The sequence below is a fragment of the Labrus mixtus genome, chromosome 10 (assembly GCF_963584025.1).
Source record: "Labrus mixtus chromosome 10, fLabMix1.1, whole genome shotgun sequence".
Taxonomy (NCBI): Eukaryota; Metazoa; Chordata; class Actinopteri; order Labriformes; family Labridae; genus Labrus; species Labrus mixtus.
Genome location: NC_083621.1, coordinates 4343306 through 4358212, shown reverse-complemented (window position 1 = coordinate 4358212; position 14907 = coordinate 4343306). Strand labels below are relative to the sequence as shown.

The 14907-nt window shown below is 38.9% G+C and overlaps 1 protein-coding gene across 1 annotated transcript in view; it reads left to right on the top strand.

Annotated features, from left to right (window-relative positions):
* The window catches only part of LOC132982569 (LIM and calponin homology domains-containing protein 1-like), a 99021-nt gene that overhangs the window by 22642 nt on the left and 61472 nt on the right, over positions 1 to 14907 (top strand). Inside the window, exon 2 of the mRNA XM_061049120.1 lies at positions 12557 to 12627. Coding sequence (XP_060905103.1) covers positions 12557 to 12627 — 71 coding nt within the window. The remainder of the gene's footprint in view (positions 1 to 12556; positions 12628 to 14907) is intronic.

Genomic DNA, 14907 nt, shown 5'->3' with positions numbered 1-14907 from the left:
AATGCAGACAACAACAGCTTTTGAAGCCTCTTATTGGCATTAGAACAAAACAGTCTGACAACATGAGCTGGACCAGAAGAGTCTGGAAGGGGAACTGGGTCAGGGCTGTTAATCACTGCAGAAGGGTGGCAGTATTTTTCTTGGGAGGGATAAATGTTTTCAGTATCTGACATTGGCTGGAAGCAATACAAATAAAACTGTCCACGAGCAAAGAGTTATTCTGTCAGCCAACAAGTCAAGGTTTATACTAAAAGTAATCTAGTGGTTTTATTATGAGGGACTACTTCCTATTTAAATACTTTATATGTCAACCATCTACACTTAAGATTACCGTCTTTACACTAAAAATATATTTTAGATGGTTTGGCAAACATTTAATTGGTGGGTGTCATTTCCATAAACTTTGCTGCTGTAAAAGGTTGTAAGTTAAGTTAAATCCTTGATGTATAAATCAATTCCTATTCTTATTCTTTATATTCTAAGTGCTTATTTAAGTATCTATTCTTATATTGTTTTATTTGCTTTGATAACATGCTGCTGTAACACCACCATTTCCCAGTTTGGGATCAATAAAGTAATTCTATTCTATTCTAAGTCTACACTTGATTATTTACTTCTTTGCTGCTCTCAGAATATGCTATTCCTTATAGTCCTCTGTGTTACATAACACATGTTTATAATTCAGTAGAGCTGCCACAGCTCCACGTGCTGACTCTTCAACAGGAAAGATTTTAGACAAATACATCCAGTTTGCAATGCATCTGCTACCCTTCATTCTGAAGACATTTAAAAGATGAACTTCTTTTTCAGCTCCTGCTTCCTCAAATAACATTTAACATGAAAGTTAGCAAAAAGGCGTTAAACTCTAGAGATCGTCTTTCATTTGAAGCACAAGACAAACCAAGAAATCTATCAAGGGACCAAGGCTGTTTTTAAACTCATTGAGAACGACTGAAACACGACAAAGAACTGATGTTTCTAACACAGTTTGAGCACAAATGAAGGCAAACTACTTTTCTCAAAAGCAAAAACCCATAAACAAGTTCAGGTCTTTCTAACTGCCGAGCTTGGAGTAAGACAGTCACTTGACTTTTAAAAGAGTGCAGGACAGTACACCACATCTTGAAGTACTGATGTATTTCCCTGTCATGTCCTTATCATTAAGTTCCTGACAGCTACTCACTGTAGCTAACAAAGTGTACTATGTATGTAGTAATAAAGCAAACGGGTGTTTTTCTTTTTTCAGACAATGCAAAAGTAGAGTTAAGAGTTGTTTACTTTGCTACTGAGCAGGATTTTCTTCTGACCGCACTGCTTGCATGGCTTTCCATTGACATCATGTGTTAAAGCCTCCTTGACAACCACAGACACTTTGTGTTTAGAGTTTGATTGATGCTGGAAGGCTAGGAATGTAAGTACAGTGAATGAGAACCTTTTTCAGGTGATTCTCAACATTGTTGAATGACATGCGTCAGCAGCAAATTAGCAGTAGCCTGTTCAATAGTGTACATCCTTTGTTCTGCCTTTTTCCATCCCTTGTGTTTTCTCATCTCTCAGATTTGTGTTTTGACCTTTTGAATGAAACGATTGTTCATGTCCACGTGTCACATGGCGCCCATCTCTTTGGAGAAGTGTTTGATTAATCGCTCTGTTGAAATGAGACGCAAGAGTTGAGCCAACTTTGGAAACTTTCCCCACTCCAGGTTCCCCAGCATGTCTCGTGGAATTACTGTCACCGAGTGTTTGCCTGAATTTGAGAGCCTCTGTGTGTAGCTAACACCGTGCATGCATGGGCTGCACATTTTCTTCTAATCGCGAGCCGGTGACGGATTGTTTTGCTTTGCTTTGTATGTTTGTCTGCAGGGTTGATGAGAAGAAATTGTTGATATTAAACTTGAAACAAAACTTAAGGTTATCTTGATCAGTTTATGACAGTATACTTTCCAAGACCAGAGAATTGACTGTATCAGCAATGAAGCCTCACAGGACATACAGGCACAGGACTCAAATATAGGACAATGATACACTTTATAAGCAGCTTAGCTTTTCAGTCTTCCAGGCCTCATGTGGTGTTTTAGCTTTAAGTTACAGGGTCAGTTTAAAAACCGGTAGGAAGAAATGTGTTAAAAAAAAACATGTCCCTTATGTCACACAAGAAAATGACATGTGCCTTGGGTGCTGTCATGCTTTGGATTTAGTACTCTGAAATCCGTAATTGACTAGACCTGGTTATGTTTATCTTTTGTATACTCTTTAAACTCCCATCAAAGCCATATCTGCATGAAATCTCATTTTTAAAACCAGACAGTGATGCAACCTTCTCTACCACTGATTGACTCTTTCCCCCCTGCTGCGCCTTCAGCAGCACAGCAGGGGAGACGCTCTGTTGTCAGCTGGGATTTTAGAAGCAGCAAGCACACTATATCTTTCCCTTTATGGGAATCCACACATGACAGATGATGACGTAAAGCATTACAACTTGAGTCACAGTTAAAGAGACTTACTAGGCCAACAGAGGTGAATGTATGATATTCTGGTGCGAGTCAGGATCGGCCCTTCACTATGATACTCGTGCATCTTTAAACTGAGGTATGGCGACCAGCACTTTGATGTGTGCGTGTCAAAACAGCATGTATTACATTTGCAATATTCTGAGTCTAGAGAATTCCCTCCCCACATATGGTCCAGACTTCCAGGTGGTCTCCAGATTTACAGTGTGAATACAAGCAGCAGACGGGACATTCATTCACAGCTCATCATTTCACCAGGACAGACAGTGGGCCCGTCTCCAGAGATGAAGGTGTGACATTGAAAACAGCTCCACTGTTGGGGGAATGTGTTCCTGCTGGATGGTGCAGCTGACGGATTAGTAGTCTCTGGGGTCCTTTTATTGTCCTTTTTTAAAAATTCAGCAATCATCATTTTCAATTATTTCAAAATTGGTGACGTCATAGTGAGTTCTTTGCTGATTGAGGTTGTAATTTTTTTTTTTTTTTCCAAAAGTAAATTGTCTTATTGCTTTGGTTAAACTGAAAACTGTAGGTACATGTCAGCTGACGTGGAACTTGATGAGTGTGAGTGGAAAAATAAGCTCTTTAAGCATGTTTGTTCTGATGTGCATAATTTAAATAATATTTTTAAGCCTGCACATGAGCTGAGAACAAACTATGTCACCGTAACTACCTAGTAGGTGTCCATGTACAGATATTAGTGGACTTCATCTAGCCCAGGGGTTCTCACAGGGGAGGCAACAAAAGGGGGGTCGCAAGATGCCTTCAAAAAAAATGTTTGAAAATGGAAACTGCATATTTTTCCCATTAAAGGCTTTATATGTGATTTTTTGATCCAGCAGATGTCGCCCTTGAGCACCAGCATGAAGCCAAAACAACTCGCGCTGCATTGTTGTGTTAGCATGCTAATGCTAGTGATCTTTATTATGCTCGTATCTTCACACTGCATGTAAATTTACCTGAAATGAGCGTGATCTAGAAACACAGTTAAGCAGTGAGTACAGTATGTTATTCTTATTTTCTCTAGTTCCTCAATTAAACAACTTTTATACACGAGGGGAGGAGTCAGCCGGCTGTCCTGGCGATGTAAACAAAGTGAAGATAGGACTCTGAAAACTCTGAAAACATCACAGACAGTGGGACTCGGGTGTTACACTTGATTTATATTACATTTAAGTGTGAAAAATCACATATAAAGACTTTAAGCATGTTTGTTATGATGGGCATCATTTAAATAATATTTTTAAGCCTGCACATGAGCTAAGAACAAACTATGTCACCGTAACTACATAGTAGGTGTCCATATACAGATATTAGTGGACTCCATCTAGTCTCACAGGGGAGAACCCCTGAAAAGTAAACTGCATACTTTTCCCATTAACATAAGAATATATACAAACAAGTTCATTTTAAAATACAATCATTGTCATGTTGTGAGATATATGCTTAAATGAAAGTAATGTGTTAACGAAATCCTCAAAATGTAAGCTTGGGGTCGCAGATGGTTTTGTAGTTGGGTCCCCACCATTTGCGGATCAAAGGGTCGTTCCTGCGTCCCGGTCAATATACCAAAGAATTCTCATCGCCTATTTGGTATCAAGACTATAAGAGTCTAACATTTAGCTTCAGATCAGAAGAAACTACTGTGTCTTGCTGAGTAGGTGAAAAATGAGTATTTAGGGGTTGAGTAAGTTTTCCCACGGCTGATGACTCACACAGGATCCAGCGTGTGCCCGGGAACATTTGTGCTTCCTCTGACTAAAACAAAACAACCCAATTCTGTGTGTTTGTCTTTAAAATACATGAAAGCATTGGGTTTGATTTTGATAGGAAGCTGAGCTAAGCTATTACTCTCTGCACATTCTTCAAAAATGTGTTAACAAGTTGTTAAAATAGAACTGTTGTAACACTTGATTATAGTTTAAACTCAATCTGACTATTGGTTACTCTACTTCTAAGTGCTCTTCTGTTGATCTGTTTATAGGCTCGGAGGGATTTCTCTGGAACAGCACACTTATTTATGTCTTCCCTTCCTCTTAATTGTGCTTTCCATGACTACAAATCAACTTGATTCATTGCTGCCTGCAGCGTGTGGTTGGCATGTGTGAATGGTAAACTTGTGGGACTCCAGAACAAAAGCTCTCTCATAGTGTTTCTCATCTCGTCTTTGCATTAGAGATTGATGTGTTTACATTTTATTGGAATGCTTTTTGATTCAGTGTGCGATCCCTTATTCTGACAGAGGTCATTTTTTCTAGTTTTTCAGGGTGGTCCTCTTGAGATGTTATCAATAAAAAGTTTAAGATTATAAAACATCTATCACATCAGATTGAGCCTAAATTGCTCAGACTTTAAATCCTCTTCTCAGACGCTGTGGTCAGACTCTAGGATTGGACTGTTGCGGTCCAGTGCTGATTCCACTGTATAATATACCGGGCCAATCAGGCTCTATTAACTGTCATTACCTGGGATGATTCCTGTACTATAATACTCCCTTGTTCATTGTCTCTGGCCTGTGCGGTGGCTCCGCTGTGGCTCCAGATTGATGAAGCGGCTTCTTCCGAGCCGCCTGTCAACTCCCGCCATAAAGGGAAAAAAAAAGAGGTCTTTGCAGCGTTCTGTAAACACACACGCTGACACCAAATGTTTGTTATGACTTTTTTTAAGCATGTTGGTTAGTGACTGAACATGTTTTGTATTTCTGGCCAGATGAGTTTTTGCGTATGTGTCAGCGACGTATCACAAGTCAACGTTGACTTTTATTTAGCTTTAGTCTGTGTCTCTATTTTTCTGTTTCTCCTTTATGATTCTCATAACGGTAAATACACATCCGCTGGCGTCACTGTCTTCACACAGTCTGACATACTGAGCGGTTGGATATGCTGCTGATTGTAGTGATTTAGTGGTTTAGTTCAGTTGCAGGATTTAGAAGCGTGGTCCAAAATTAGCTTATATCTTATAAAACCTCTTCTAATTAAAGGAAAACCAAATGATGCTAAAAATTACTCAAGAAAAAAAAGAGATACCAGCTCTTCTGTTTTATATTACTTATGCGAAAGCAGTTCATCCTATAATGTGTCATAACTGGAGCCAGAACTCTTTGAATGTTTTGTTTCAGAAAAACACCAAAACAATGATTTAAATAGTTTCCAAATGATCTGTGAATTAAATAATAGATACAGTAACTGTTGTAGTTCTTGTTGTATGTGCTCTTTGTCATCTATTGCCCCAATACTGATGCTGAATCTTTTGGGGTTTTTTCTGGAGAGCATGTAAAACTTGCTTTTTATTTATCACTTAATGTTATACTGCATTACTGCTCAGTTAATCTACCGACATGCACAGCGCAGCGACAGAGCAGACTGCTCATGGTCACAGTAGGGGATCCCTGCAGTGGTGGCAGCTTGTGAAAAGGTCCTGATGATTGACTGTAGGCTGATGCCTCTCCTGGCCTCTGGCTGAACTTGTAGAAGCTCTTGAGTTAGAGGGGACCCCCAGACAGATGGTCCTCTCTCCTGTTCAGAAATGTCAGATGTTACCAATTTCTTCACAGTTGTTTGTCTTGGGAATTGTTCCCCCATCAGATCCTGTATGTCCTGAAGCCAAAGGAAAGATTTGAATCTTTGCAGTTGTGTCGTAAACCAGAGGCTTTGGGATCTTTAAAAATAAACAGAGTCAGTTATTTTATCGTTAAGTCTGTTGTTTGAAAAGCTGATGAATCACACTATTCATGCATCAGCAGTATTGTTCGTTTCTCACATCACAAAGTTTGCTTCCTAATGTTTTTACCATGTTGTTTTTGTACTGCTAATCAGCACCAGGGACACTTTACAGATTAGGCTCTTGCCAAATTGAATCAACTAGATAATAGGCTGAAGGCCAGAAGATGTGTTTACATGTGTTCTTGGAGCTGGACGCAGACTGTTGTGTCCTGACTGTGTGAATCAGTCAGGATTATGCAACACACTTAAGACAACATCCTGTAGCGCAGAAAGCCTTTGACTACAGAGCGAGGGGTGTGACTGTAAAGTAAAGCAGGCGTGTGGGTTAGGAGCACATGTGTCTGTTTATGTTTCACCAGCCCTCAAGCTAACAGCTGTCAACTTTTAAACGAGGCCGATCGCACTTCGCCCTCGAGGCCTTGAAGTAAGTAGTGTTTTACTTTGCAAGTCACGGAAACCGGTCCTGTCTCAAGCCTTGAATTATTGGGTCGTTAATTTCAGAAAAGGTAGCTGTCCAGTGCCGGGCTTCTGGAATTATTGCAGTGAGGTAATAGATCTGTTTTCTTTGAATGGCCCTCGGGGTAGGAGGTACGCTTGTTCAGAGAAGGAGATGCCACAGTAATGATACACTGTGGTAGATTCATCACTGTTTGACAGAATGTTCTTTATTTGTTTGTTTTGTTCAATTAAAGAACAGGATCTTTTTTTTTTTCTTTATGCTGTTCAAAAAAAGTTTTGAGATTGTCTTTAGTTCATTTCCAGACAGATGGTGCCTTGCTCAAGGGAACCTCAGGCAGTGCTCAGGAAGTGAACTTGCACAAGACCAATTTCCAGATTTGGTCCGCACCGGGACGTGAACTTGAAGGAGTCTTTTGACTCTTCAGTGATGCTTTTTCTCTCAAAGCATGAAAGAAATGTCTCCCTTCTTCATCAAAGCAAAACAAATAGTTTCTCACACTGCTGCTCCCTCAGGGAAACGGGAAACTAAATTCCCCTTTGCAAAGTCGTGCATTTCTAAACTAATAGAATTGTCATCCGTTTTGTGTGTATACTAAAGTGACAGTGGCCTCTGATTTGAACATGAATCCATGTGCATGACTTTGGTTGCACTTGAAGGCTTTCCAAATGGGAAGGAAGTGAAAAGGATTGGGGTAAAACAAAAAAAAAAAAAAAAAGCAAACCATCTTTGTTTGATTGTTTGAGAAACAATACGGGCAACATTCCTCTGGAAATAACAGAGGCGACACATTCTTCCTCTTCTTAATTGAGTCCCCTCACATGACCCTGTCCTGCTGCGCTTTCATAAACACTGTTGAGATCCAAGCAGTTTTCAGCATTTTAAGTGTACATCTTTCAGTTGTTTGTCGTCCCAACGCTTTTTAAAAATGATTTGTCTTTGATAAAAAAAAATCAGACTTGAGGGAGAAATTATTTCTTTTGTTTTATCAATCCTAGTTTCGCATATTTTTGAATGTATACTGGTAGGTATCCTCTTCCTCAGACTAAGACCTTATTTCAGTTCACCCAGTCAAATCTTGCAGACAGTAGTAGCGTAATGGCTTAGCATTCCTGCCAAAGCCTTAGGGCTGGGCCATATGGAACAAAACTCATATCTCGATATTGTTAAGCTGAAGGCTTTATAAAGAAATTATAAAATCAAAGTCAGTTCCAAGTCAAATCCACATGGGCCGAACGCCAAATGTGTCTGCTGCACAACGTCAGCATGGACATAAAAAATGACAAATATAAAGTAAAATAGGTGACCTGGTAGCTCTGCGGAAGACACTCATAAAGATATTTCAATGCAAAATAAACTATATTGATATAAACATTATTGTCTTACCCATGTTGATGTATCGCCGAGCCCTTCAAAGCCTCCCTCTCATCTAACCCACAAACATGAACACGCAAAACGCCCTGCATGATAGTTTATTGAACAGTACATTGACAGTACAGTCAGTAAAGTCAGTTTACAGGATACACAGCTAATGACATGCTCAGCTGCAGCACATTCAACAGCATGTAAGCCTGTTTGCAAATGTCACTTAGATTGGATTCTGTAGTGTCATGCCTAACATACGGACTAAAAGGATTATTGAATTTGATCTCATTTGGACATATTTTTTAATTCCCCCGAGAGCTTCCTTCATATCATGTTAGGTAAGACCGTGTTAATCCATGTATTGTTTTTTTGTAGTGAGGAGCAGTAATACATTAGTCTGGGTGGTCTTCTGCAGCTCCTTAACTTGATCACATGCAGGTGGGGTGTCTAATTCAGCGTTTAATGACCTCTTTAAGGGACGTTTAATGCTTTTCAGAGTGTCATAAACCTACAACAAGCAACACTTCCAGGTGAAAGGAATATGGCACTTGTTACTGTAGCTGTAATTCAGGAGGTGTACAGTATTATTAGCCAGCCACCATGTAATGCTTTCTACCCACATTCTAAGCCCACCATCAAATCTATTACAGTCCATGTTTGTGTAACCCCTCCTCCACTCAGCATACGTTAATAGAAAAACCCTGATTCTGTGTTATATGTTGCCCAAACGTGTGTGTTAAACTAAGTGCTCCCTCTGGTCTGGCTCAGAGTTTCACGTACACCCTTCAGCTCTGGATGACACTTATGGGAGCAGCAGATGTACATGAATCAAGGTCCTCAGCAAGCTCTGCAGTCATGGCCGAACTGAGCTGAAGGATAATGAGAAAAACTGAATCCTCACTGTTTTTTTCTGCGGTTCAGACCTTTGTCATAGCCAGGGGAGAAATGTGCAATTTCATGTTAATGTGCAAGAACTCATAAGAACGGAATATTAATTGACCTAACCTTTCAGACGCTGATCTCCACGTGGAGTTTTTTGCCCAATGAGAGGCCCATTACTTAATTAGTGCCCAGCACTAATTTTGATACATCTCTTCACTCTCAGGAGAGAATGATCTGTCTGTGTTTCCAATTGGATCCTTTAATTTAAACACAACCATATTAGAATTATAAGCTTCATTAATATGCATACCTTTTCCTTCATCTTTTCTTGACTTTAAAGATAGTAGCACTTATTTTATTTAATTTATTTTTTATTTAATTTAATTTTATTTTATTTTATTTTATTTATTTATTATTATTATTATTTTTTTTTTAATCTATATTTTAGTATCTATTTTTTTGTACATTCTTATTTTTTTTTTATTTAAATTGTACTGTGTTCACTTTTTGTCTGCAATCTTTGCTCTTTGCTGCTGTAACAATGTAAATTTCCCCGTTGTGGGATAAATAAAGGATTATCTTATCTTATCTTATCTTATCTTGTATTTTCTGTCTAATCGTGCCCCTTTTTGACACTTTGTTGAATCTTTTTAAAGGTGGTGAGTGACACAGTAATCTCTCCATGTGAAGGTGGTGTGACTCGTTAATCTCCCAGCGCACTCTCACACTCACTCACTGGTAAGGTTAGCGAAGAGCTGACCTAGTTATTAAAGACACAGTTCTGTAACTCTGGGCACACAAGTTCAACCATTGTAAAATCAACATGTTTGTTTGTTTGTTTCATGCAAAGAGCCAAAAGCTTTCCAAACTTGCAATATCGTAAGGGACATAGAAGGCTTCATATAAAAGGTGACACATTTTTAGCACGCTGAGTACGAGCATTGCATGTGACACATTTATTGAGGATCTTCTAAATCAAGGTCAGCCACCCAGCTGCAGATATAAAAGTATCTAGGCCATTTAATCTTAAATGGGATCAGACCATGAGATGTCTTTCAACAAAAAGCAGTGATGCTATTCTCCAATGTGCAACACCTGGGATTTCTAGACACTCACACTCTGCGGTTTTCAATAACTTTTAAGATCTGTAACAAGTTCCTTTCTTCCTTTAGATGTTGTAACTTTTGGTCTGCCAAAAAGTTCCTTATTTTTATCCTTTTATCCAAAAAGGGTAGCGTTGTGGTTAATGCTTAAGAGATGTTACAGTAAACATCTGAACTTACTCACAGCTGGTTCAACCCAGAGAATGGGGATGATGTCATCTAATGTACAAAACTATAGAATTTGAATGTAAGATTTTAAAAGGTCATTTTAAAAGGTCAAGTGACAAACCATTCCCCAATAGCAGGATGTATAATTTATCGTCATTGAACAGCTTTTTAGGTAAGATTGACATTTTTTTATTCATGTTTTTACATTAGTTGTGGGCAGATCTGGAGAATCAGTTAATCTCATTGATTAAATTAAACTTCAATGGACGGAGCCAAAGCGGTTTGTCTGGCCAACTTTCGCCTGATGCACACGTTGCCCGGCGAAGCAGACAGGCTATTTCTGTAAACGGAGGAAATGCACTTTAACAACATCAGGCTGTGTTAACAAGCTTACTTCACTATCAACAACAGCTCTCCAATAGTAAATCCTTGAACCAATATATGACACCTTGGTGATTTGTGCTCCTTAGCTTTTTTTTCTCCACCTTTAGTTAGATGAGAAAAGAGATTTTAAACCCATCTGTTGGTTGAAGTCTTCAAACGAGAGGTACAGCTACCATAGCCCTGTCCAAAGTGCGCTGTAAAACAATAAATAGCCTTTTTCTCCAATAAGCTTTTTGTTCTTGTTAAGAATAAACAAGACATGTTAATTTAATTTAGCAGCTAGGCATTTTTTTAGCTTTGGATGTTGAACTTGTCTTTCAAAATGATGGCTGACCCTCAGTCATGTTTGTTTTGTGGGGGACAAAAGGAATGAAAATAGATAACTCTGTTTGTCAGAATAAATGTTGTCATGTTTGTTTTTATAAGTCTATCGTCCTATAGAGGTGGTACAGTAACTGTAATCATTGAAAATATGTTTTCTAGACAAAATGTTTAAACAGTGAGGCAGATTTTTTTTGGGCTGCAATCATGACTTTTGTGCTGTCAACACACCAAACACACATCGCCCTGTTTAGTCTCGTCTCAGTCCTGCTGCAGTTCTGAAGAGAGCCAGTGAATAACCGAATGTCAGAATACAGGGGGGGAAATCTCTGCCACTTTCTTTTCTCCTACTGTCTGTCTTTATCTGCCACTCAGTCTGACTCGCTGCCACAACCCCACCCAGCAGCAGAAAGGAGGCCTATAGTGTCGCCCTCCGCTGACATACAGCAGAGCACTTCTTTTGTAACGGGCCCAGGCTCCCAGACGAGCCAAGAAGCTGACAGAAACACACACCCAGGCCAGACACTCTACATATCCACACTTTTTTTTTCCACAGCTGTGCAAATAAATGTGAAAGAAAGTCTCAGGAAATTTAATCTTGTAAGTGTTTTGGCTTCCAAACCAGCAGCCCAAAGGGGTCCGCCTCCCTTTTTATGGCTAAACCTGGCTGTGTTTGCGAGAATAAATGGATTTTATCCCTAAAAGTCCTGCAACCAGAGATGTTCTGGAGTGGGAAGCAATTATTTTAGTGTTTGTTTACTTGTGTGTTTATTTGCAACTTCATATTTCTGATATGTTCTGTTTTTTTGTAACAAAACTAATAGTGTCTTAAATAATAATATTTGTAACAAGGGTAGGTATAGTACGCTAAAGCTTCAGCCCACACCTTTTTGATTAAAATGTTTTCTGTTTTTTTTCCGTGTCTTTTCATGAATGCACATGTCTTTGTGGATTTTGTATTTTTGTTCTAGCATTTCTGCGCATTTCCTAGTGGAGAACTTTGTATGTTGACCGAAAAAAAAAAGAAATACTACTATATTTGTAAGGTCTTCTCTTTAATAATACAAGGTGAAAGATCAAAATTTTGCTATTTGTCTTGTAAACTTTGCTGCAAACGATTGTTGCTTTGTGGAAAATCAACAGGTTTTGCAGCCCCAGTGTGTTGCAACAAGTACAAAGTATTTACATGGATTTGAGAATAGCATGCATGCCGGATGATGCACCGTAGTCATGCAGATTCATGCAAAGAGGCAGCTTCCCTCTCCTCAGAGGGGTCTAAGTTACTATTACCCAATAAATCCCCTGTCACAACATATTAGGCTGCCAGAGCCATTTGGTCGGGATGATTGCGGCTTATGTCAAGCTTGTTAGTGTTTAGCTCTGTTAACCAGAGGCACTTGATGTATGGCCGGCAGCTCTTTGTGCACCGCTCCGCACCATTCCAGGGATTTACTGTGGAGGAAATACGTGAAAGGAGTGTTGATAAAGGTTGTTGGTCTTGTTTCTTGGTCTCCAAGAGGACCTGACGTGTCCAGACTTCAGATTCAAAGACTGACTTAATGTTTTAAGGCTCTGTTTTTTTTCTCTTGGCCCGTCATGTGGTCGTGTTTTGCTAACTCACAGATTTCTTTTCTCTCACTGTAGGCTGTGACAGGACGCTGCTTTGGTGACAAAGATTTCAGAGGCGGTTTGGAGAATGGGATCCTTCTATGCGAGTAAGTTTCAACTACATTTGAATTCTTATCTACCTGTCTTGACTCTTTAAATAGCTAACTAGCTGTGTCTCTATGCTTTCATCTAGTTGCTCTAGGTATTTTCCAGGGCTGTAACAACTAATCGATCAAAATCAATAATTAAAAAGTTTTGGCAACAAATCTGTTCATCTACTTGTTGTGTCGCTCTCTGTCACACTCAAAACAGTTGAGTGGGGTGTTGTATAGCACTTGGTCAGCTTTAGCTGTGTTTTAAATGTGCTGTATTTAAAGAGCTTTTACTACAATGATGGATGAAATGTAATGATTCACAAAAAATATGAGAACAAATGTTCATCAACTGTTTTTTACACGACGAAGATGATGTGTCAGTGAGCTAAAAAATAGATCTTTAATCATAAAAACATACATTTTCCTTTCTGTTACCGAGGCTAGGCGGGATTAAAACACAAGGGGTGAACTGTCGGACACTCAAAATCCATAATATATTCCCCACTGTGCGTCTTAGTCAGTCAAAATACAAGCAGGAGCGAGGAGAGATGTGTGTGCCCCGCAGGCAGAGATGAGGACCTGACACAACAACGAGCCTTAACGAGCTCAGGATAACCGGGCCAAGCAATCAAGAAGGAAATCGTAAAAATAATCGATTATTATAGTGATCGTCAGTCACAGCCCTACTCTTCTCCTAAAGAACACAAAGATGTGCCTTTGCTGTCTGAGTCACAGTGGATTATAGGTTTTTTGTAGTTTTAAATTGAAGTGTTATTTAAGGCCTGCAGGTAAAATTCTATGCCATTATAACCTAAAATAACTAAAATAAACTATGCAAGAAAACTCCTCTTTTAAGAACAGGAGTGCAAACATCAAGATTCACAAAGAGGTCAAATGAGTGAGCATCGCTTCCTTTAAAAAAGAAATTCTTAAACAGAATAAATAACTATCACTTTGAACACAAAGCATGTGTTTATGTTTGTATGATTCTGTCCTGACAGTTTATAACAAAACAGACCATTATGTCAATCTAAAATAAACAAGAAATAATTGGAAGGTCATTAGCAATCAAACTGTTTTTTTTCTTTTCCCGAGTGCTCTGTGGTCCAGCGATCAGAGACACGGTCGTTCTCTTTAATTGTCCTCCACTGTGACACTTGAACTCTCGTCTGTCGGCTCACAATGAGTTGAAGTGCTGAACGAGACAGAAAACACAGACGGACACTTCCTCTTTCTCTCCTCCACATTCCTCAGTGCCAAGTTCACTTACACAAAGTCCAATGTTTACACTGTCTTTATTGTGAATACAGACATCATTTCCAATTTAACAGGGTCCCCACTGGGTTTGGAATTTCTGGAATACTGTTAGACAGTTTGAGATGTACTGTAGTAGCACTCGAGACCCCCCCCCCCCCCACAAACCAGACCATCATTTCTCTGTAGGATGTATGAAATGTTATATCTCAGGGTTTCTGACTTGTTTTAAACACAAAACATTTAAAGTAATCTATTACATTTTCACACTCATAGCTGATGTTGATGATCTTAAAGACTACTAAAATCAATGTTTATATACAGACGTGTCAACAACTGTTCTTGACATAAAAGTAACTGAAGAATAAAGGGGAGCTTAGACCTCCGCTAATAATGTACAATTTTCTCAATTTATTTAAAAAAAAATGGATGTTATGAAGTTTGAAAAGTCAGAAACTGATATGCATATTAAAAGGCGTTGAGCTTTAGTTTAATTATCGGAGGTTATTAGAGGTGGGGGGAGTCGAATGCCAAATGGATGACTGGAGGAGATCCTGAAATATGTACAGAAATAGACTTTGAATCATGAATCCAGAATCGTTTTGAATCAAAAATAGATCCTGAATGGAATCGTGATGACCCCAAGAATCAAAATCGAGAGACATGATACCTAGCAGCATACAGAATTATCAACAAAGTGGCAAAATATTGTATTTTGAGTGTTCAAACTTCTTTTCCCTGAAAATGTACTCTACTCTTCATCTTTCATCTGACACACAAAGCTTCAGAAAACATGTTTGTCCCTGTACAGACTCTTTAGGAGGATGTAGTTTTGTGTTTTTTATTGTGTCTGTGTTTAAAATCCTGGAAAGCATTCTCCTTTTTGATGTTGTTCCAACTTCCTCTTCATGTTAGAACAAACTTGAACAGTGAAACACTTGAGAGGACACAAATGGACCAAGTCTTCCTGCAAAACAAAAAATCTGATAACAGGTTTGAAAGATTTCAATCATTGACACAATGGGATTGTTGGCAAAT